A 25,351-nucleotide genomic window follows, 5' to 3' on the forward strand; every position below is an offset into this window, starting at 1 on the left:
GGTCAGTGGTAAGGGTTACCTTTCAGCCCTTGGGCATGTCAGTGTTTTGGGTGAAAAATAAAAGTGTCTGGTCAGTGATGACAACATGCAATGGTATATGAGTGGCACCCCCGGGACTTTAGACCAACAGAAGTTTCCATAATTCCAGGATTAAGACCACCCTTACTTTAATAAGCCTATGTACAATTCACTTGTATCTCTATGTCATAATGAGACCAACTTAGTTGAATATCACTATGAAATTTATTTATTAATTTATTTATTTTAATAATAATAATAATAATAATATAATAAATAAGCATTTATAATGCGCCATTTATCTAGAAAATTAAATCTAATCCAAGGCGCAAAAAACAAGATACACGTACAAGTAAACAAGAAAACAGAGTTAACAAAAAAGTATAGCTGATTATTTTATATCAGCGGCACACATCTACCCGACGGTGCGTTCACAAAATTACAAAGTAAAACGAGAAAACACAATAAATCAACAAAAATAAAACATGACAAAATGTTAATGAGTACAATATTATCGATCCACTAGGCACAATCCCATTTACATGATCACGAGCAGGAAGAGGGAGCGGTGCAATGGCTAAAGCGGGAACCTACATCATAGGTGGAGGGCACGCATTTAACAAACACACCAGAGCACAAGCATTCAAATATGGCTGAGGAATAAAGTGTGAGTGTGACTTGTGGAACAACAAATTTACTCCAATACAAAACAGAATTTATACACAGCAATTACGCAAAATGTACAATGTACATATAAGAAATTTAATTACTTGCATGGCTATCTTAAAAACTTAATTTGTGAGTTCATTACGAAGTTGCCACGCCTTTTTTAGGAATGATTTACAAACAAAATCAAAAATATTGAGAGCACAATCAATATCAATACCACACTGAAAATCACATTGAACATGAGCACCACTGAAAATAACACTGAAATAGTTTTTATTGTTATACTGTATGCAAATAACCATTGTCCAACCACACTGCAAAAATGGACTGAAACACCTCTGAAAATCATTGGCCACTCATTAATCCCACTGGAATATATTCAATTGCACTGAAATGGATAATGAGCTGGCCAGTTCTATTGTTATGGAAATTACTGTCTTTAATCATGTTTATCAATGCTCATTATAGCAGACAATAGCCACTTGATACCACTGAAAAATATACTAAAAACAATTTCAGACAGTGTTTAATTGTCTATTGTTGTGGTGATTTTCAATGTTACTCTGTCATTTTCAATGTGAAATTTTCATGTACACATATTTCATATTGAAACCAAGTTGTCAATTACGGAAGCATTTGTGGTGGGCGTGGCAGGTGCAGTTGTCATTGCCATTGGTATATCATACCCAACTATATTGACATAAGTTACTGCTCCAAATCCCATCAGTCCAAAGGCTACAATACACATATTGGCCACAAGCCTGGCCACTGGATATGGTGATGAGTAGCCCTTGGTGTACAATGTCAATTCTTCTAGGAGTGGTGGAAAAATGAGAGCTAATGCAGTACTGCTGAATGACCCAATCAGGGAGATGAGAAATTGAATCACACCAAAATACCACCTGCTCAAGACGCAGGTAGCCAATGCCACTAGAATGAGAAAAAAAAATCATGAAGTATATTAATAGTGCAAAGAGTCATGACTACAACACATTCAAGGGATGAGAACATATGTGACAAAGGCAGCAAATTTAAAATTGAGATGAAGGCAAAAAAACCAAAACAATAAAATACATTAGAAAATACACATCACAAAACTTCAGACCTTTGGTGTTTTCAGTATAATGGAAGCCTAATGTTTGTATAAGGTAATAATTATAGTAACTCAATTTTCAAAAATGCCTCCTACTTTTTTTCTTCTTCGATCCCACAAATTCCATAAAACCCACCGACATATAACAGCAACTGCAGGTTTGGTATAAAGAAAACTTGACCTGCAGAGAATGTCACTGACCCCAGGGTGGTATAGGTATGTGAAGTGGTCAAGGGACCCAGGGAGGGGGGCACATCATCAATTTTTAGTTTTTAGGTGGGTATGCTCCCCTAGAATTTGGAGATAGTGGGTCTTTGGGAGCTGGTGGCATACCTGTATTAGGGGGTCTTTCGGAGCTGCGAACGACGGTGAAATTGGATGGAAAAATCCAGAAATGTGAGGAATTCGCAATTTAGTGGTCTTTTACAGCTGAAATGATCAAAATCAGGGGTCTTTCAGAGCTCTATTTTGGTCAAATTCAGTGGTATTTTGGAGCTGTGTGGTCCAAAAACAGGGGTCTTGCTGGGGGACTACCCGTATGGTCATTTGTATTAAGTGCCCCCCCCCCCCCTTTTGGTCAAATGCCTCACTTTCTGGGTATCCAGCAGTTCAGAAGACAGCCATACATAGCTCTTTGGTCAATATTTGGAAAAAACAACTGAAGTTTTATAACTCTACAATCCATAATTTAATTGGCCCAATTTTAATTCACTACTTCCAAAAACAAGTCAAATTTTTCAGTTCAGAAGCGGTCAAGCCCCTATTTTTGGTATATGTTGATAGTCCAAAAGGACGGTCATTATTTTAAAAAGTTTGGATATCCTTACCCTAAACTTCAACTGAACCCTAACATATATCCTAGCCTTAAACATAACCCAAACAGCTCCAAACCTAACACCTAGCCATCAGTGGTGCACACAGAGTGAAGGGCTGAGGGACCACAGCCTCCCACGTCAGTGGGACGAAAAATTATGGGCTTACCAATTAGGATGAGCAAATCGAGACCTGTGTCCCCCACTTTTGAAAACCTTTGGATGCCACCTACCAAGCATAATTCTAATCCTAACACTTACCCTATAGCCTAGTCGGGGGGGGGGGGGGGCACTCACTAAAAAAGGGGGATGGGGATGTGCGGCCCCATTGACCCCCCTTTTTAACTTCCTCTCACCCAATGACCCCCTTTTTTGTTTTCCTGTCACCAAAAGACCCCCTTTTTTCAAATATTTTGGGGAAATTTCTGATCTCTCACTGAATCTCACCCATATTTTTCATAATTTTGATGAATCTTTGAAATTTTTTATCAACTTTTATATCTTGACCCAAAATTTTTCCCAGTCTCACTGAATAACCTCCTTTTTTTGGTCAGATTTCCCAAGTCTCACGGAAAGACCCCCCTTTGTGTGGGCCTTCTCACTGAAAGCCCCGACTGAAAGACCCCCCTTTTTCATTGTCTAGGCTCTCACCGAAAGATCCCTAGTTTTGAACTGCTGTCCGCACATCCCCGTCACTTCCAAAGTCAATGCCCCCAGGGCCTACTAGCCCCATCCCTACCACTAACCCTAACCGTAATGATCACCCGTACTTTATATCCCTAACCCTAATCCTATCATAAAATGCTTTTAACCCTAACTTTAACCCTAATTTTTGGACAAACAACACTTTGGACTAATGGGATGTTCTGTTCTCCCATTTTGCTGGAAAAACAGTTCTGACTTCCCAAAGTTTGGCATGCACACTCCATACACTAAAATGAAAGTTGAGACAGGCCCCCTTAGGCTCTGAACATGAAAGTTTACATTTAAATCCACAATGAATGGCTGCCATGAAGGGATCACATTTCACTTCTCGCATCTCCGGGGACTCAATTTACAGAGGAAAACACATGTTTAGCAAGAGAAAAACAAATTTACCTGTTAAAAGCACCAGTACAGTACGGAAGACATATTCTCCTAAATTGCCACGGTATCTCTCATTCCTGATACGTCTCTTAATAGAAGGCCATAATATATTAACAGGCACATAGAATTGTATTCCATAAGTGAAAAATATTACAAGGATAAACATCATACGGACCAAAATGTATAATCTGTCAGGAAAAAACAAACATAACAATGCCAAATTACTATTACTATATAAGTTTAACCTAATAGCACTCTCTAAATTCATAGGATTAATATATTATCTATTAGATTGCAATGAGGGACAAATCCAAAAATGGTCAAAAGGGGGGGGGGGTGAGACTATAATATACTCAAATTTTATTTTATTTTATTTTTTGGGGGCCCCTGGACCTAGAGCTAAATGCTAGGATCATTCAGGGTTGACTTTAAAAAAATTGTTTGTGTTTTTAATATGCAAAGTTATATTTGTGATCATATCATACTCTATTAATGATTTCAAAATGTATTCAATCCATTTTGAGATCATTAATAGAGTATGACATGAACACAAACTATAATTTTGCATATTAAAAACACAACTCTTTTTTTTTTTTTAAGTTAACCATGAATGATCCTAGCTCTAGTCTAGAGGCACTCCAAAACCGAAAAAATGTTGGGTTTTTTTTACAATTTCTGAAATTTTTCAAAAAAGGGAGGGGGGATAAGGAGACTTTACTTGAAAGTGGGACTATACTCATGTCAGTATGCTATATGTTTATCTGGTTTGAAAAGAGACACATTATCATCAAACCTGGAACAAGTCGCTAGGCATATTTTTGAGTTATAGGCCTTTAAAGATGACATTCCCAATAAAAAAAAATATAATTTTGGAATTCTTAATTTCATGGTATTTGACTGTGGGACCAAGTGGACTAATTAGCCCATTACTCAGAATAGCAATTTGGCAAAAATATCCTTTACAAAAGTATCCATATCTTGAAAAGTATTGATGCTATTTATATAATTTTGGTATCATTTTAAAGCTTATTGGCTTGTGCTTACATTTGTATTCAAATCATAGAATGTCAAAAATGCGACTTGTTCCTGGTTTTGTCAGAACGGGTCACATTATATGACACACACAAACTATAAAAACTCTTAGTTTGAAGCACCAGATAACTTGTAGCGAATCCAGAAATCAGAATAAGAATCAATAAGAATCCAGAAATATCTTTTATGAAAGGCAATGTAATAAAAGAAGATTACTTTAGGAGCCATATTTGTCCAATTTTAGCCATTCAAAGTTATTCAACTACAAAACTGCAGTATATATACATTTATCTTATTGGGAATGAGTCAAAGAAGCCAAATCGTATTTACATTCCACAGGTTCTTGAGTAAAAGCCAATATCAAAATGAATGTTAGTCTAAGACCCCGTTTACACAGAGAGAAGTCAACTGCAATTGCGACATCGAATTCAGATTGTGAGTAAGGATTATCTAAATGGGGTTTACACGGTAGTCGACTTCAAAACAAATTGTGAATTTGACTTTTATGTCATCATTTGCTCATGCTTCATATAACCATTACATGTTCGCTGCATAAGTCGAGTTTGAAGTCGACTTTGAATTCAACAAATGTTGCTCCAGGTCAACATTTGGTGGTGACCCTGTTTACACACAAATGAAGTTGAGTTCAAAGTCAACTTCAGGCTCTGTGTAAACGGGGTCTCAGAGAGCATTTTCCCTACTGAGAAAAAAATCATATGGGGCAGCAATGACAACCCTTATCTCATTTACAGAACCCATTCTATTTCCTTGTGTGTCAGCTTTATTTGTCTCAATATTTGAGTGCAAACACTCTTGGTCATGCTCCGCTACGATCCGCCTAAAAAAGTAACCAAAAAAGTGCACAAATTCTCTTTCATTAAGAATGCAAATTGGAAGAAAAACATTTTGAACTAAAAATTTACTTAGTTTAAAATGTCAACACACTTACAATGTATCAGGCAAGTCTTGTGTAACATTGTATAAAAAACCCCAACTCCAGTAATTCTGTCCAAAACACAGGTAACCCAGCAAGCCCATGGAGAGATATATAAAGTACACAATCCCCATGCCCAGAATGAGTACTTTACGAAACTTGTCTTGATTCTTCATCTTATTTTCCAACGGCAGTACCTGGATTTTTAAAAGTAGGAAATTGAGCCATGATTAGCTCTATTATGTAAATAGTTACTCCCCAGGGTGGTGTACAGGAGCAGGTAGTATAGCGGGGGATTAGTGGAAAGGTGGGTACATGTAAGAATGGGAGCATTTTCATGCTTGGGGGTGGGGTAGTATACCAAATTAAAGGATCGCAAAATATGACCATACTGGTATTTCCCCTCCCAGAAAGACCTGTATTTGGACCGTGCAGCTCTGAAAGACCCAAGTTTGCCAAAACAGCCGAGCACTGAAAGAATTGATTTTAATCATTTTCATGTCAGCCCTATGACCTCTAAATTGCTCACTTCCTCACATTTCTGTTTTTCTTCAGGTGATTTTCAGCCAAAAAAAGACCCTTGATTTTCACTGTTTGCAGCTCCAAAAGATCCCCTTTTACCGGTACACTGTCAGCTCCCAAAGACCCACCTCATAATTCCAGGGGAGCATACCCACCAAAAATGTATGATGTGCCCCCTCCCAAGATGTACGCCACCCTGGGGAGTATCTACTACAGAGAATTATTGACTTTGCTTTTTTACTTGAGGTTCGTTCAGTTTTGCTAACAATTTTTCCTTTTCTCCTGAAAAAAACCCAAAAAAACCATTTAAAGTACTAATATTTTTGTAATAAACAATGTTGAACAACATTTCATACTGTTTATACTTTTATTCATTATTTTGCGATGTAATACATCATGTATTAGGATCTGAACTTCTGTACTTACCACTCCGATACCTTCAAATGCATATATAGCTGATCCATAAAAGAGACACATTCCCTTGAAATCAGTTGCGTATGGAAGATTTCCTATTTGTTTTGGGCTGGCTTCATTAATGAGGTAATAAAACATGTACTGTGAATAAAAGAGATGATATACACATGTATTGTTTCATTTCAGAAGATCTTATAATGAACATGCACAATAACATATCCAGTGTTGGATTTGCAGCATTTATTTTGACCAGCAAAAAGTGCTATGCAATATATATTTTGTGTAGCATTTCCCAAATTTTGCATAGCATTTTTTTGTTCCTATAACTTGATCGAGGGGAAAATATTGCAGATCTGTACATGTATGTGAAGATCATATAGGCATGTAAGCAGGAGAGCTGTCAAATTTGTCATACCTCAAAAAAAAAACACCTTTGTGTGATTATGCTTTTTAATGAAACTGGTCATTTTTTTTTCGCATTGTTATGCTACTCTCTCTCTCTGTGTCAGGTGGCACTAGCGCTGCTGTGGTCTTCACAAGAGTACGCCATCTGACTCGATCTGCTTACCTTGCATTCCTTGGAAACCAGCTTCACGTCATTAGTCCAAGATGTTGGTGGACGCCCTCTTCCTCGTTGCCTTCCATAGCCCCTTGCAAAATCTGTTTTTCTACACCTCCATGTTTCCTGACAATATGGCCAAAGTACTTCAACTTTCTCTCCATTATGCTGCTTCTGATGGGTTAGACTTGTACCAATCTTGTCGAGGATCCAGGAATTTGTTCTCCTGTCTTTCCATGTCACTCATAGAAGCCTCCTGTAACACCACATCTCAAAAGCATCTACTCTTTTCCTATCATTCTTTGTCATAGCCCAAGACTCGCATCCATAAGTGGCAATGGAAAACACAGTTGCACGAAGTAGGCGTACCTTGAGGTCAATGGATAGGCCTCTGCTTTTCCATATGCTTGACATGTATGTAATAGCAAAATTTATTGGCAAGTATATAAAATTTTGCTATGCTATTCCAGCTAAATCCAATGCTGAATATGTCTACAATGTGGTACATATAATTTTTTTCATGCTTTCCTCTGCCCCCGCTAGATGAGTAAATGGGAGCGGTTAGTAAACGGGAGCGGTTAGTATAAACGATGGAAATGGTAATCATGGCAATTGGTATCGCTTTTAACAGCTCAATCACGCGGTAAGTGATGTGGTAGGCCTACCATTTGTTGCCTCTACTTTGCAAACGACTTCCTTAGCATAAATTTCTTTTGCGTAATTTTTGTACCAAACATGTATACATGTACATGTGGGTTTCTGACAAAATTAACCTCATATTTGGCTAAAAAAGTCACAGTGCCAATTGTAGCGGTCTTCGTCGTGCGAATTTGTTCCACTTTTGCACCATATAATTCACCATTTTAGCTTCATTATGGCCATAAATTAATCTGTCGCCAAAAGGTGCTGGATTCACTGTAGGCCTATTTCAAGAAATTGATTTAAACGGATCCCATCCCCCATGTCAAAAGAAACCTACGCCATCGTTAATGTTGCCAAAAGGTGTCAGATTCACTATTAATATGCCTACTTCTAAGAAATGCTTTTCATCCCTATCCCCCAATATCAAAAAGAAATCTACGGCGCCATTGTTGAGATATATCATACCATGCTAATCAAGCCTAGGCCTACCTTAAAAATCTTCGGAAAGTCATCACAAAAGAACTTTCCGAAAATCATCATAAACGAATGCAGTTGATTTATTATACGGTTGCGATTTATACCGTGCTGGAAGTTTTGTTACCATTATAGCGCGTCGGGAAGTTGCCACGACCTGTGCGTAATCCGCGTATAGCAACGCAGCAACGGACCGCCATTGGTTGATCTACCGAATAAATCCAAATAATTATTTGTATTTATTAATTTATCTATCTATCTATGCATTTACCATTCATCTGGAAATGCTAGAACTTATTTATTTATCTATTTATTAATTTATTAATTTATTTTTCATCTATAATCTCTGAGATGATACCGATGAATCGATCCCAAGAAGTATCGATTATCGGCAAGTTCCTCTTCAAAGTATCGATCAGTATCGATTATCGGCAAGTTCCTCTTTAATAGTATAGATTAAGGGGGTACTACACCCATGCCCAATTTTGTGCCTATTTTTGCATTTTTCTCAAAAATTATAGCGTATTGGTGACAAGTAAGATATGCATATTATAGGGGCAAGGACTACAACTACTGCACTGGAAATTTTATTTCAACACAGACAACAGTTGTGGAGTTACAGTCAAAAATGAGGGAAAACTAATATTTGATCAATAAATCAATAACTACTTGCCTTGAGCTGCTGAATTTTCAGTGCAGTATTTGTAGTCCTTGCCCCTATAATATACATATCTTACTTGTCACCAATGCGCTATAATTTTTGAGAAAAATGCAAAAATAGGCACAAAATTGGCCAGGGGTGTAGTACCCCTTAAACTTCTTTATTCATATAGTTCACCATACTCTCATAAATCCACTGCATGGATATGTTTCTTCATCTAATCTAAAGATACAAAGTAGAATTCAAACTTGATACACTGCCCAATTGCATTGTATTTTGAAGAAATTGGCCGCATGGGTGCAACCATGAGAATCATCAAGTTAAAATTTTATTTTGTATTCAAGTTAAAGGAGGATTTCTTGATCCTAGCATCCTCTTTTTATGACATTTTTCAGTTGATATCCACAAAAAAAGCTTATTTCCAAAATTTCAGTTGATTCCGATTTTGCGTTTGCGAGATATGCATGATTATGTGTATTACACTGCTCCATGATATAGACAATGTGTTGTAATTTCGTTCTGGTGCACCAGAACGAAATTCAAATTTGGCGATATTTTTTGCTAAACGAATTAATCTGCAAGAAATATTTGGTACATAAACATTATGTAGCCAGAGGTATCCAGTGGTGTAAAAATCTTAACTTTTTTTGGGAAAAGTGGGGGGATGAGGCTGTGGATCACGAATTGCCCCTTTAAGAGATGATGGATCAAAATATTCCTTTTTGGTTACAAAAGTAAAATGTTTAGATTTTGCACAAAACAACTGCTGCTCATTCATTTTATTAGCTCTATAGTTGTAGCATTCTCAATCTGGTCCCCTGCAAAATGATCTTACCTCAAATATGATAACCAACCCAATAACACTAAGAGCATTTGCAGCAGTTGAGAATGGAGCAAGATGATCCAGATATCGGATGTAGGCGTACATGAGAACTACCGGTAGTAACATCAATACAATGAATCGAATATCAGGTACACTGTCATTAACGTAGATGTACCATATCTGTAAAGATGACGTACATGATGATTAAACACTCAATATAAAAAAGTATAATTTGGAAGTTGTTTAGAAGTCTGTTCCATTTATTTGATACCTGCAACTTTCAACTAAACTTCTTTTGGTTGTTTCATGAAAAAAAACCCGCAATTTATAATTATACCTAACATTGAGCACAGATTAACTCTCTTCACGCGGGTGTCGACTGCAGACGACATATTTATATTTTAAAAAATCAAAATTCAAAAATGTCAGAAATGTAGATTTTCATAACCATATTTGGAATCAGAATGAAAATTGCATTAAAATGAGTACAAACAAGCCTAGTATTGGTTCAGTAGTTCTTAAGATAGCTCTTGATATTTTGAACTTGAACTTTTTCCGTTGATGAAGCGCATGACTAGCACGCAGAGCATTAAGCAATGTTCATTAACCCAAAATGAATCTTGAAAAACATGACAATGTTCTAGTATGTCTAATGTAATGTGTTGATCATATTAGTGACTGGTTTTCTATTTTATTACCACAAAATAGTGCAATTTAAAAAGAAAATATCACTCTTTTTGCCCAAATATTTTTATCTATTTACTTCAGTCAAAGTAAAGTGGAGAGCATATGTAAGTGACAGTGCATATCGCAGAAATATTGTAGGCTTAACCAAGCAAGCATAATGCTATGTGTAGAATTAGGGCTCTCATGTGATCAGTCTATAATATCGAATTGATTAATTTGAATTAAACAATTCATTGATGTTAGCACTGGGTAGTAGCCATTACTGCCAGTAGACAGGATGTCTAGAAAGTTGACCTCAACGCTGTGGGTGGTCTTCCTGTACTTTTGAATGGGACAGCAGTAACCTTGGCCAATTTTTAGACCAAAATTTTGGATTTTTCAGATTTTTTTCTAAGTTTGTGAGAACATAACAAGACTATCCGTCGATGGATTTTTATTTCCGTTGGTAAATAGTTTTTAAATTAAGTTTTTCATAGCATATTAAAAAGACAGAGATCCTTGCTGTATAATAAATTAGCTAGGTAAGTTTTGAGTAAAAATTATCAAAAAATGCCTATTCTTTTGTGTGTGTATACGGTCCATCACCTGTCACTTGGTAGTCTTGTAACATGTCTAATGGCGCTGCATGCCCATGGCCACTCGATGAATTGTTTAATTGAATTAATCAATTCGATATTATAGACTGGTGATGTGTTTTAACAAATCCCAGTGTGCGATTTTGAACAATATGGGTCATGAGGGTAAAAGAATAAACAATTAAACGGAGTATTTTGTGATCCTAGCATCCTCTTTTTTATGACATTTTTCAGTAGAAATCCACAAAAAAAGCTTATTCCCAAAATTTCTGTTGATTCTGATTTTGCTTTTACAAGTAATGTGTATTACACTGCTTCACAGACAATGTGTTGTAATGTCGTTCTGGTGTACCAGAACATAATTAAAATTTCACAATATTTATTTTTGCAAAACAAATTAATCTGCAAGAAATTTTTTGTACGTAAACATTATGTGGCCAGAGATTTCCAGTGGTATAAAATCTCAACTTTTTTTGGAGAGAAGTGGGGGATGATGCTGAAGATCATGAAATGCCCTAAGCTATACCTAGCTAGGATATCAGTTTTCAGCCATCACTTCTGATTTCATGATTAATACATAACTTCTTCTGAATTAAAAAATGGCAGAGTAGGATTCGTACCAGAAACCAGTTAATGATTCACAACTTACCCTGTATATACCATCAACCACATATAGTAAAGAAACACAACAAAACCCAGTCTGTGTAAGAACCAAGAACAAATTCACTACAAACCTGTCAAACAAAAAATGAGAAAAGTGACTGACCGACCCAGATTGAAAAAAAAAGTTCTTAGCTGTATGGAATTAAAACGGATCTTCAAATAAACAATTAGAAATCCCAAGTCTGTTTCAGGGTTGCACCATATTATTCAGTTTCCCAAAACAAAAAAATGTATTAAAATAGGAAAGAAAACTAGTGGCAAATGGTGGTCATAGACCACAAACCTAGCTGGGGCATGTTGGTGTTGTGGAGGTATCTGACCCCTACAAAATGTTCCAAAAATGCTCCCCTGGTCATGGGGTTTGTTTTCACCGAGTTTGAGTCCCGTACTCCTAACAGATGTCCAAAAAATTCAATTCTAAGATTTGACCCCAGATGACCTTTGACCTGACCTATGCATAATGTTCCATAATGTTCCCCTGGTCTTGAGGTTTGTTGTCACCATGTTTGAGCCCGTACCTGTTACAGATATGAAAATGAAATTCTGATTTGACCCCAGATGACCTTTGACATGACCCTTGCACAGTGTTCCAAAATGTTCCCCAGGTCAGTAAGTTTGTTGTTGTGGAGTTTGAGCCCAGTACCCCTAACAGATGTCCAGAGAATGCATTTAGAAAATTTGACCTCTACATGACCTTTGACCTGACCCCTGCAAAATGTTCCCCTGGTCATGAGATTTGTTGTCACTGAGTTTGAGCCCCATACCCCTTGCAGATATCCAGAAAATGAAGTTATAAAGATTTGACCCCAGATAACCTTTGACCTGACCCCTGCAAAGTGTTCCAACATGTTCCCCTGATCATTAAGTTTGTTGTCACCAAGTTTGAGCCCCGTACCCCTTACAGATGTCCAGGAAATGCATTTCTAAAATTTGACCTCTGCATGACCTTGACCTGACCCCCGCAAAATGTTCCCTGGTCATGAGATTTATTGTATCGAGTTTGAGCCCCATACTCCTTACAGATGTCCAGATAATGCAATTGTAAGATTTTACCCCCTTAATGACCTTTGACCCCAATTCTGTGTGCAAGGTATGGGCACTGGGTAAAGCCGATGCACATGTGTAAGTAACGTCATTGTGCTATGTAATATGTGGCAGAAGAAGCATTTTGAAGATATTTGGTTATATACCGAAAATGCCCCTTTTATGACCTTTGATCCCAATTCTGTTTGCACCATATGGGCACTGGATATCGGCGATACATATGTGCAAGTTACGTAATTGTAGGGTGTAACATGTAGGAGGAGAAGCATTTTGAAGTTTGTTGCCAGAAGAAGAAAGAAGAATCGGAGAGCATTACAGTACCTAGCTGGGGGGTGTAAACCCCCCACCTAGGTAAGGAGCAAGGTACACCAACTTGATGTGGGGAAACAAGTAAAATACATACTAGACAGTTTGCAAAAACTGAAGGCAAGTTCAAATAGAACTCAGTAGCAAACAAGACAAAAATCTCAGAGTAGAACTAGTTCTAGTTCCTTGATGGGGGGGGGCATGCAAACTTTCACACGAGGCGCTTGTAGGACTGGTGGATTTTGTTATTGTCAGAGCGGGATTGTCATGGTCCCATATACAGACACTGAACAAGTGCTAGCTCAATGCAAAATAAGCTGTGTCTTAATCAATGGAAGCAAGTTCAATAGTATTAAAATATTTTATAACCTTTATATAACCTGACATTTAAACATTTTCTAGCAACTTTACAAAGACTTATTTCCAAAGGGGTCCTTAAAAATATACAATAAACAATGAAAATATATATATTACAACTATTTAAAACATGAAACACCTAAATTACAATATTGTGGTCTAAAAGGTTGATTTTGACATGTTTCTTAAACATTGATTTTTTATTGCACAATTTTATATCATCGGGAAGTTTGTTCCAATTATGGATTGCATTGTAAAAAAAGGAGGCAGAATCTGCTGTTTTAATTTTTGGAACTTGAAAGTTAAAATGCTACCCCTAGTGTTATAACGATGGAGATTAGATAATTTGACAAAGTTTTCTTTCATATAGCTTGGGCAAACATCATGAAAAATATTAAAAACATGGTTCAAATGGAGCTGCTCAGCCCTTGTCCTGATATTTGAAATGCCTAAATTCTGAAAGTCAGCTTTGATAATATGATACATGTGATCTTTGCCCAGAATAAATCTGATAACTTTGTTCTGAGCACGCTGCAATCTGATCAAATGGTATTTAGAAATGGCGCAATACCAGGATGAAATAAAATAATCAAACAGGCACAAAACAAGAGCTGAGCAGACCATTTTCTTCACTTTTTGATTAAAAAAATTTGCTTGTCTGTAGAGGAATTTCAAACGAGAGTTAACTTGTTTCACAATTTTGTTTGCAATTTCCTCACCATCAAGAAACTGATTAAGTTCTAGACCAAGATAAACAACAGTATGCTTAGGCTTAATTATTTGACCATTGTTAAGGATAATAGAAAAATCAGAAACATATTGACCTTACGCTTCGATCCAGAATCAGCTATAATGACATCCTTGTGATCTGGTTAACTCATTGACAGATACGAACCTCAGGAGGGAATTCAATTTTTGATCAATTCTCTCCAGGTAGTGAAACGTAATATTAATTACCTACCTGCCAACTCTGGCTTTTCTTTTCAGTGCATCAAATGGCGACGCTCTCATTGCTTCTTCTGCAACTTCACCATAATCAAGAGAACTTTTCTGTGTCCTGCAAACAAGCATCATAGACATAGGAGTCACATACCATACAATCTAAATGTATACATATGGTATAACTATCATCTTTTTGTTTTGATTGGCTAGACGACTATGAATTAACCATATATGCTGCCTGTATCATTCAACAAATTAAAACACATTTTTATCTGATAGATTTTTTGCACTTTTGTGAGATCTTCAACAACTCCTTAGGGCCAACACTACTAACGCCTTAAATACAGCCAATCAAAAATTTCTCAGTGGCTAGTTTTTATGTCAGATCATCATTTTGCAGGGCTTCAAGCCAGCCCTTGCAAATGTATAGAAATAATATAGGAACACTTTGAATCAGCTAGGCCTTGCTATCTAGATTTTATAGCCGAGTGGTTAATCACTCGCCAGCACCACTAATTCAACTATAATTAAGTAGAGCTTCTCTGTCTTAAAAAAACCCAGAAATTTATGCATTTATATTGAAATGCTCGCAAAGCGCGCTAAAATTTGTGACTTTCTCCACTTGGTGGAATCAATTAAATGCTGCATTAGCTGATTCAATGGCTGATTTTTGGGAGGTTCGCAGTGGGTGTATGACCAATAAGTATTGTTACAGGGGGAAGATCCAAAGATACTTTTATTTTTGCAAGATGTGTGCATCACTTTGGACAAAAAAAAACATGTCAATCTCTTAAATAAATATATAAATAATAATAATAGGACATACCTTCTGCAGAGATAGTGAGCACATCTAACCAGTTTATCCATACAAAACACACAGATCACAGCCATGAAAAGAAGACCTAACGGACCAACCTGAATGAAATAAAGGCAAGAATAATGATGCATAACATAATTATGCAATTGTAATGTTCATCTGCACATTTTCAATATCACAAGCTTCATATATATGTACCTATATTCAATTTACATGCACATAAACAAAGATACACACCACACATAAAGACCAAACAAGGATGATATGTTCCAACCAAGTACCTTTTTATGCCTGTATGGGGGACTGCAGCAAGCGGGCCATGTTTTTCTGATTTTCTGCACCTAACAGGAGATATTGACCGTTTTACACAAATTAGGCAACAAAAGAAAGTTTGTTTCCCGTAGCACGCGCATTTCCTTTTTTACGGCTTATTTTGCATGTTGGAATTTTTTTTTTTTCACTTACAAAAAAACAAAATAATTAAATCTGCAGGTTGAAACGGCATCATAAATATTCTTGAATATGAAGAAATATGATTTGGTTTTGTGTGTTGGAGAGACCCACTGTAAATTCCCATTCCAATTTGCAGCAAAAAAGGTATTTTTGTTTTCATTTCAAGACATGGATTAAACAAAATAACAACCAAAAAACATATTTCGCATTTGACTTTTTAGTCCAGCTTGACCCGTACAGCATCAATCCCATCAAACCTGTGCCTATTTTACCTTTCAGTTGACGCACAAACCTATACCAGAGGCTCACACACCAAATACTTAAAAAGCTGACTTACTATGAGTCCAGCATGATGTACAGTATAAGGCAATCCCATCAGACCTGTGCCAATGTTTGCTTTCAATAAATGCATCAATGTCTGCATAAACCTACAACATAGAGAAGCATATTGTATACATGTTAAAGGTAGGTGGTCAGATTTTTCATATTAAAGGGAATCTGTACCATAAACTAATCAATGGCTATATAGTTGCAGCAATAATAAAAACGCCAAACAGTAAAAGTCCCAAGCTTATATACGTCCAAATAAAGGAGAAATTCTTAATTCCTTACGACGATTAGCGGTGAGTTTGCGATCCATGGTGGCTGCCATATTGATACCCGATGTTTTTTTATTACGCTGTAACGGTACCCCGATTTTGAAACCAGCGAAATCCGTGCCACGAGCCTCGTCCCTCGTGAACTTTGGTGACACTAAGCGAATACTACCAAAGTTCAGATTCAACATTCGTTCAAAAGAAAACGCGACAATTTCTACCCATAAAACTACAGAAGAACATAAAAAAATGTATTTTAAGTAATATTTATGATCAACAATGTCTTTTGAGAACGAAAAGTAAATTAAAACAGCACTAAAAACCAAAATTCGCTGTAGGGGTCGCGAATGCCATACAGCAACACACGCTCGCCGTGGGTCTGTGTGAAAGGTTACACTACCATTTGTGGCAGAAAGGATTCACAAGCAGCTATCATGGCGGCTCCTTGAATCGCAGAAACGAAGGATTAAAAGTGCTTTTTTTTGTTAGAATATTCAAATTCATTTAGAGCGTCTGGTATGTTTAATTTAGGGGTATATAACTATATTAGCCATTGATTAGTTTATGGTACAGATTTCCTTTAAGTAAGGCCTGTACCAAAATAATCCAATTCCCAAGTTTTGAGGCTAGATATTAGAAGTAAAAACATGTTTCAGAATAGCCCATGTAGTATACCACAATTGGGGATGAGGTTATTACTTTTTTGTTCATAACATCTAGATGGAATATATTTTAGGCCTATAATTTCATCAGGATTATGAGAAAAATATGAACTTTCTTCTGATGCCAAAATCTCTATTTTGATTGGAAAAACTGGGGGGAAAAGGCTGTTGATTAGGTCATCCATCTTTTATATCTCCTGTTGCATAAAGGGGCTAGGTGCATTTTGTTTTCTACCTCACATTGAGGCACATCACTCAAACATCCTTATTTGAGTTAAATTTTTTTGGATTTTAAAAGCAAAATTGTATATCATATTGGTACAAAAATGACTTCCTGGGTGATGGTAATCATAACATGCACCAAAATACCATAGTTTTTGTTCATACCGATTGAACAAAATATATTCAAGCCATAATTGAATACCTGAGTTAGACCCAGCATAATTTTATTGCCAGCAGATTGTTCTTCCTTGTGTGTGAAAGATGAGCCAAAATCCACTCTCTAAATATCTTCAAGGTACACTTAATCATGGTTTTCATGGAAGAGATGCCCAACTCCATGGAGTTGGGCCCTTCTTCCACAAATATTGGGTTAAAGAGGAATTTTGTTCATCCATGAAATCTGCTTTTCACTACAATAAACTTTCTTGCTAACATATTATTAGGCATGTCCACTAAAAATTGAAGTACTTTTAAATTGATTCAGACCTAACTTATTGGCTGGGAATTGATGAAAAAACATTTTGGCGTTTAAATAATCTTAATCGGACGTTTCATTTCAGAGATATGGCCTTTTAAGTGTCACGGTTTTATATAGGGCTGCTAGAACAAGTTAAAAGTTAAAGTCCAAAAAGGAATACTAACAGAAAGTGCAACTTTAAGGTACTTTTTCTTAATGTATTTATTAACTAGCGTTATCTGGAACATTATATTTGCTTATAACAACATGAAAATAAGATCATCCTGAAAATTTAATCGATTTTGTTGACATACAACAAAAATATAAGACCTCAAAACCCATGGTTTGTTTGGTGAAACCTCAAGCATGATCATAGATGGCCGCCATGGAAAATATCTCCATAGAGGAGATGAACAATAAGTGCATTATTTCAAATGAATAGCTGTAGTCTTAAACATTGTTCAATCTTTTAAGGTCAGCACATTTTATCTTCAAAAATTATTATATGTGTACATCCATATCAAAAGGATGCACATGTCGGCTGCTACATGTGTCTCTTTTTACATAATAGCTAGGGATATATACCAGACTCATCTCAAGTGAAGGTCACTTCAAATCATCCCAAGTCACATGGTTTAGGAATATTCTAGCTCTATTCTCAAACCCTATGACTTGGGGGTGATTTGAAGTCACTTCCACTTGAGATGAGTCTGGTATTTGTTCTAGCTAATTCTGTAAAATGAGACACATGTAGCAGCCGACAAGTGCATCCTTTTGATATGGATGTACACATATTTCATCATGGCATAAGTTTGGTAACATTAATCACTACCAATTTTGAGAAATCTGCTCCAACTCAAAGGTTATCTTTACTACATTGAGCAATACACTGTGTGTGCATGGAAGCCATGATCACATGATGATGGATAGCATATGAAATGGACATGGTAGTGAGAAGTGCACGGGAAGTCCATGATTTGAGATGGGCATGGTAGGCTTAAACATTCTTAAATTTCTTAACATCCTGTACATTTTGTCTGCAAAAATAGTTAAATTTTATGAGTATGTAAGTTTGCTTGTCTGATTCACTCCAAATTCAGAGATAATTGCGTTTGAACACCTGATGCACATAATGGTGTCACTTCAACCTGTTGTAGTTCTCATCTCATTAAATTTTTCATTAAAAAAAGTTGATCTCTTCATGAAGGAAGGTCCTCTCTATTTACTGACCAAACAGGAAAAAGTTTGGTTAATGTTTTCTGGTGGAATCAGGAATTTCTTGAAACACCCTGATATAGGCCTACATTTGGATCAAAACAAGTATGTACGCCATTTAACAGGCCTGGGATTTCTTGTATCGATCAGTTTCTCCATAGACAATACGTGTGTGAGTGCACGCACACAGTAAATGAAAAATCGTTCTAGTGGAAACTGTATTGAGAGTGGGCATCCCTAATATTATATGTGTCTTCTTGTGCAATTAATGGATAATTACCAAATTTCTGTAGCTATTTAAAACACATCTGCTTACGGAACTGGCACTTGCGGAAGAAGGGCCCAACTCCAGCTCATATATATTAAGACCTGTACCATTGCCATGAAAACATCATACATAATTTCGAATCTATGTAATATTGTATGTTCATGTATTAACGTTCCCCTGAAGATGAAAACATTCTGCCTATAAAACTTTTCCAAATATTAAGTTTTTTCTTAATACCTCAAAAACAGTTTTGATGGAGTTCGGCCCTTCTTTCACTCAGGTATTCAATTGTATGGGTTAATGAGAAAAAAAAATGAGCTAAGTCACCCAATACTGAAATCTGCATTTTGATGGGGTAATATGGGCAATGAGGCTGTAAATCAGGTTGCACACCTTGAATACAGTGTATATTGGCTTCTTTGTACAGCTAAAATAAATCATTACATACAGGGTGAGTCAAAAAAAGTGCAATAGAGAAAAGAAACAATTTTTATTTATAAAGAACCGAGTTGAACCTTTTAGGTTTTAAAACATTTTATACATAACATATCGATTAGAGATTATGTGTGAAAAAATCAAGGAATTAGCATTTACCGTTTTGTTTTTATGACACATTTTATAGCGATACCCAATTTTAATGTTTGTCCAAGACACGTCTAAAATTTGAATGTCAGCCCACTCTGTGTGATATTTGGAACAACTGCCATTTTCTTAACCTCATTGGCATTGAAATAAAATGTAGCACCCAAAGTGTTATTGTCCTTGGTATTGTTTAAGGAGAAGAAACATTATTTGTTGTTATTTTCATGTTCCCTTTACTTAAAAGATGTTTATTCTCTATCAAAAACATATACATTTGTAGGCAGGTTTTTCAGATGTCGAAATGAAATGCGCGCAAATTGAAGTGGGGTGAATTATTACAAAATATCCAGTAAGTTGGACATATTGTGGTTAAAAACAACTGGAGTTGGAGTCGAGTGAGGTATGAAGGACTTAAAGTAATGTAAGAAAGTTTGTTTGAACAGAAAAAAAATAAAGTAACACAAAAATCAACCTTACTAAAGTTAAAGTTAGTTATAGAGCTGGTGCTTTTATCGTGCATTGTGTGCTCTCATTCAAAACACATGGTACCTCGTGGACAAATAATGAAATTGGGTATTGCAGCAAAAGGACTCATAAAAATTAAACGGTAATAGCGAGTCACCTCATTTTTTCACAGAAGGTGACTATTGAGTGTGGCATTTCTAAAAACTTTCAATAATGGGAAAGTTCAACTTGGTTCTTACATAAATATCGATTCTTTTTTCTATTGCACTTTTTTTTACTCACCCTGTATGTTTACATCCTTACTTCCTATAAGTGAAATTTTCAATACCGGTACCCAATTTTATTTTCATAATCCAAAATTGATTGGATTAATATATCATTGTGATTTCCACTGAATGACAATTACTATAATCTAGATTTATAACCTTTGACATGCCTAATTACGCTACTTGCTATTTATGTGCAGCGACAATGAAAACTGAAAATGGCAAAAACGTTGACAAAGTTATGATAGACAATGTTGCTTCTACCCAATCAGTTAACGATAAGTGTTACTCCACCGGGATTGGTCAGTTTCAGTGATCATGAAAAAAATGTGTTTTTTTCTGCTCATATTGTACCAATGACACATTGTACAAATAAAACTTACACCTAGCTGTTACTAAGCCAAAAAAGAAACTTATAATATTTCACAAGGTCATATCTTAAAATCCTGTCCATCAATATTAACCAAAATTACACACAGGATTGCCTCAATACTCTACTCTAAACACATGTCAGTAACCAATCAGTTGGCCAACTGACACAACCGCAAAATGCATTGATATGGAACAACTTCCTAGACCACATTCGCAGCCCTATTGGCATCCAACAAAAGAAATCTGTGAGAATGGCATCTTGAATCACAGGTCACATCCAACAATTTTAACAACATTAAGTTAAAAACATTAAAGATCGAGAGTCAAAACAAACTTACCAGGATCATCATGTCACATGTCCAAACAAATAATGAAGTCCTTTAGTAACGGGAAGTATGGGGAAATCTTCCCCAGGATATCATCAGGAACTTGGTTGGAAGCATGAGAAGCAAGTGCACAGCATGCGTGCAAGCGCACGGTGGACCATTACTAAAGGACTTCATTATTTGTTTGGACATGTGACATAAGTTTGTGATCTGTTTGTATCGGTTGGTAAGTTTGTGACCTGTGATTCAAGATGCCATTCTCACAGATTTCGTTTGCATAGGGCTGTGAATGTGGTCCAGGAAGCTGTTCAGCCGTTCCATATCAGTGCATTTTGCTATTGTGTCAGTTGGACAACTGCTTGGTTACTGACATGTGTTTAGAGTAGAGTATTGAGGCAATCCTGTGTGCAATTTTCGTTAATTTTGATCGACAGGATTTTAAGATACAACCTTGTGAAAAATTATAAGTTTCTTTTTGGCTTAGTGTATATATCTGTTATTTCCTTCTTTTTTAATTATTGCTGTGAAGCTTACGTTGTTGTATGTTGTCTGTTGTCCACAGGTTGGTCATCTTGATTGATAGGCTCATGTCTGTTGACATCTGGAGAATTACCATCGGGAGGATCAACATCTTGGGTGTCAACATTTAGAGGATCAGATCTGAGTGGAGATCGAGAAAAACAGGCAAAAACTATAATTGCACAGTGCATACATGCATTTCCTGAAATTTGAACATATAGTTTAAAACATGTTCATTTTCATGCATGTTTTCAATTTTTGAAAATAAAGGTAAGATTTTGGTCTGATCGTGTACAGCTCCTTTGACTCCAGTAACCGATTTTTAATTTTTTTAAATTTCCATCAAAAACAAAAATATGCACCTAACTTAGGCTGAAACTGTCAAATTTCAACCATTTTGGGCGAATATTTCCAAAAGATGGTCAAAATTCAAAAAATAACAAAACAGATCCTAAATCTTCATATCTAGTTTTTGAAAATCAATAAGAAAAAAAAATTTTACTGAAAAAATAATTATGGTGAACGAAAATTTGGATCAAAATCATGATGTTCTCCAAAATTAAGCATTTTTAAATTAATCTGACATCACCACTGGATTCGTCAGGTAATTTCCATTCCAAATATGTATACTTTTATACACTTTAGATCAACAATTTAGAAGTTACAGGGCTAAAATATTTTATAATGTACTGGCCTTTATCTTGTTTATATACCCTTATACTTTGTGCTTTTTGCATGTGTTTATCATTGTGACACTTGCAGCATCAGTTTTGCAGTATATTTCTACTGCGGGTTATTCAAATACAGTATAGGGAGAGAGGGGTAATCCCGAACACCTTTTCATTTAGGCCTATTATAACACAATAAAACAACATAAGATAAAATAAACCATACCAATATTGGGAGTGGGTAATACTTTAATTGTAAGCATGATCTCATTAACTCAATCTTAATTAGTTAAAAGATATGATATGAAACAAAGAAAATGGCGTCGTTCGGGATAACCCCGCGATCTGGGGGTAATTCCGAACGGTACTGGGAAAGCTCATTGAAGAATCAATTTGGAGTGTTAAAAAGAACTGAAATTTTGATTACAACTTTTAATTTATTTCTAGAACCTCGGTGAATGATTAGTTCGTATCCAGCTCATGATATATAGCACTGTCAGATCAATGCATAAAAAACATCACACTCATGACGGCCGTTCGCGATTACCCCGCACACGGTATCATTACTGTTTTCTATAGCCATTCGGGATTACCCCACCAGTCATGTATTACTTTTTCTTATACTTGTACGTATAAGCTATTTATGTCAACACGATATGGTCGTCATATCTTTAAGCAATCGTCCTCATGTCTTATTAATTGTACAATCCACCCCTATTCATCACTACAATATTTCCTACGTATCGGAAAACAGATCTGGTGTGATAGCGTCACCTTTCTTAGGTTAGCTGCGCAGCACCGTTCGGGATTACCCCGTGTTCGGGATTACCCGCTGCTCCCCTATATGTGCTATTAATAACTAAGCATGCACTGATCTTACCTGTCCTCATACAGATGAGATTTCTCAGTGTATTCTGATGCCATTGTTCATTCACATACAACTTAATGTTTTTCGTAAGTTCAGGGGAACTGAAAGTGCATGGGACTGAAATATAAACAAATGTAAACTATAAAACTTAAAAATAACATAATTGGAAGCAGGGGCTGTCAACTCTCACACACTGGCCGTGAGTCATACATATTCGGTCATTTTCTCACTGTCTCACGCCAAGGTAGCATATAATCTCACGCCTATGTATAGTAATTAATCTCACACAAAGACCTGTCAAATGAGTAAAATCTCACGCATCGTAAAAATAATTTGTTATAGGCCTATTCCTAACCCCCCCTTTTTAGATTCTTGTGTGCCGTGGCTAAATGATTATGGGTCAAAATGAACAGTGTAGTCGGCAAAAAATAATTCCGTACACCTCTTGTTCAACCAAATGGTCTATGGTTCAACAGTGTCTCATGCCAAGCAATTCCAAAAGTTGACAGCCCTGCAGTGATTGCATGATTGGAAGGCATGTAACTGCAATACTCACACATCATGATTCGAGAATCGAGAACTTTTTACTTTAATAATAACAGTTGAGTTATAATCAGTTATATTACATGTAACTCATGCAGTTTAGTTATACTAATTTTTATAGGCTTATACTACATGACTTTGTTTTAATTTAGGTCTAAGTGAATATGTAAGTATCTTGTCCAGCATTATACCATTCATAACTGTTGATGCTTTTCTTGGACTTATGAAAATAATTCAGGGTTAAATGGTGCATGCATGGTTTGTACGTACTAGTGAGTAACTTTTGGTCGCAGCAGCGGGAAATTTTACGATGATTAAAATATTGATCGCAAAATTACGATCATTATTTGCGATAAAAAAAAAACGATCAAAAGTTGGTTGCATATATGGTCGCGTATTCGCGATCAAAATTACGATCATTAATAACGGTCAAAATAATGATCGCTGGGGTACCAAATGCGATCAAAATTACGATGATAAATACAATCAAATTTTGAGTCGTAATTATGGTCGCAATTTTGGTCGTAATTATGGTCGTAATTATGGTCGCAATTTTGGTCGTAATTATGATCGCATCAACATGGTCGTTCTTTTCATAGGGGTGTACAAAATTACAGAACTATACTCTATGAAACAGTACACTAGCTGTTTTTAAACATTTAATAATTGAATTTAAAAAAAATTAAAAATAATAAAAACAAATATATAAAATAATTAATTCTGTAAATAAATAAAATAGAAAAAATTAAGTAAATAAAAGTGACTAACAACGTACATGGTATAAAGCTTAACAGCAACATAGGCCTATTGTTCAGACCATGAGCTACCACGGATATGATATCTATATATAGATGCCAGATGCCCTTTGGCTTTGCTTTGCTACATGCACAATCAGTAGGAAGCATGAAGGTCATGGCTACATCATAATGCTCGCATTATTAAATTCACTCTATATTGATAGGGTGTGGATAATGTGCGAGTTGCGAGTGCGCAAGTTGCGAGTTGAAATTTGCGAGTTGCGAGTTGACATTTGCGAGTTGTCAAAGGAAGTTGCGAGTTGGTTTGCGAGTTGCGAGTTGACATTTGCGAGTTGAAATTTGCGAGTTGCAAGTTGAAATTTTGCGAGTTGCGAGTTGAAATTTGCGAGTTGTGAATTGAAATTTTGTGAGTTGCTAAGAAGAGTTTCGAGTTGATTTGCGAGTTGTTCACAAATTCAACACATGTCAACATAACGTTCTTCACATTCTGAAATGAAATCACATCACCTTACTTAGATTACTTATATGGGCATTTAATTAAAGACTACATGCACATGAGAGTATGGACATTTGCCAAGTCCGAGTCCGGCAAAACTCTATGAACCGAGTCCAGCTCAAGTCCTGACTCAGTCTGAGTCCATGTTCAAAATTAAAGTTATGAACATTATATCAAAGACTCCAAATAGAGATTAATTTGAACCAATTACATTTATGTATATAGTGTATGGGAAGCACGCTGGCCCAATGGTTTGGGTGCGACCTTCATAATCAAAAGGTTGCGGGTTCGAGCCACTGAGGCCAGTGTGTTGCGTCATAGCTTAATTCCCAATTGATTTACTCCACCCAGGTGTAAAATGGGGAGCTGCTGGGGGAGGGGGGTAACCACAATATAAGTCGCTGACAGTACCAGTGCATCAGTTGCGGACTTGGTGAAGCGGAATATTCTGATACATCCAAATGGCAGCAGAATTGTTGAAGTGT

The 25,351-nt window shown here is 36.2% G+C and overlaps 1 protein-coding gene across 2 annotated transcripts; it reads right to left on the reverse strand.

Moving 5' to 3' along the window:
* Positions 1–268: 268 nt before the first annotated feature.
* LOC140160629 (proton-coupled amino acid transporter 1-like) lies at positions 269–24,549 on the reverse strand. Of its 2 annotated transcripts, XM_072183881.1 has the most exons (12): positions 24,388–24,549; positions 23,082–23,186; positions 21,549–21,674; positions 15,921–16,011; positions 15,140–15,228; positions 14,333–14,428; positions 11,651–11,735; positions 9,752–9,919; positions 6,593–6,721; positions 5,660–5,841; positions 3,691–3,866; positions 269–1,617 (listed from the first exon to the last, which is right to left on the reverse strand). In XM_072183881.1, the coding sequence occupies exons 2-12, from the start codon at positions 23,123–23,125 to the stop codon at positions 1,289–1,291; spliced, it is 1,515 nt and encodes a 504-aa protein (XP_072039982.1). In that variant the 5' UTR covers positions 23,126–23,186; positions 24,388–24,549; the 3' UTR covers positions 269–1,288. The 2 variants fall into 2 exon arrangements, with proteins under 2 accessions (XP_072039982.1, XP_072039983.1); XM_072183882.1 differs by lacking the exon at positions 23,082–23,186.
* Between the last annotated feature and the right edge of the window lie 802 nt (positions 24,550–25,351).

The sequence above is a fragment of the Amphiura filiformis genome, chromosome 9 (assembly GCF_039555335.1).
Source record: "Amphiura filiformis chromosome 9, Afil_fr2py, whole genome shotgun sequence".
NCBI classification, from domain to species: Eukaryota; Metazoa; Echinodermata; class Ophiuroidea; order Amphilepidida; family Amphiuridae; genus Amphiura; species Amphiura filiformis.

What these genes read in the sequence shown, in the direction of transcription:
- LOC140160629 (XM_072183881.1), bottom strand. Translation starts at nt 23,125, where the DNA reads ATGGCATCAGAATACACTGAGAAATCTCATCTGTATGAGGACAG. An exon ending in TACATCATGCTGGACTCATA is followed by an intron (nt 15,229 to 15,920) that starts GTAAGTCAGCTT and finishes TATTTCATTCAG; the next exon opens with GTTGGTCCGTTAGGTCTTCT. An exon ending in CAAGACTTGCCTGATACATT is followed by an intron (nt 3,867 to 5,659) that starts GTAAGTGTGTTG and finishes TTTTCCTGACAG; the next exon opens with ATTATACATTTTGGTCCGTA.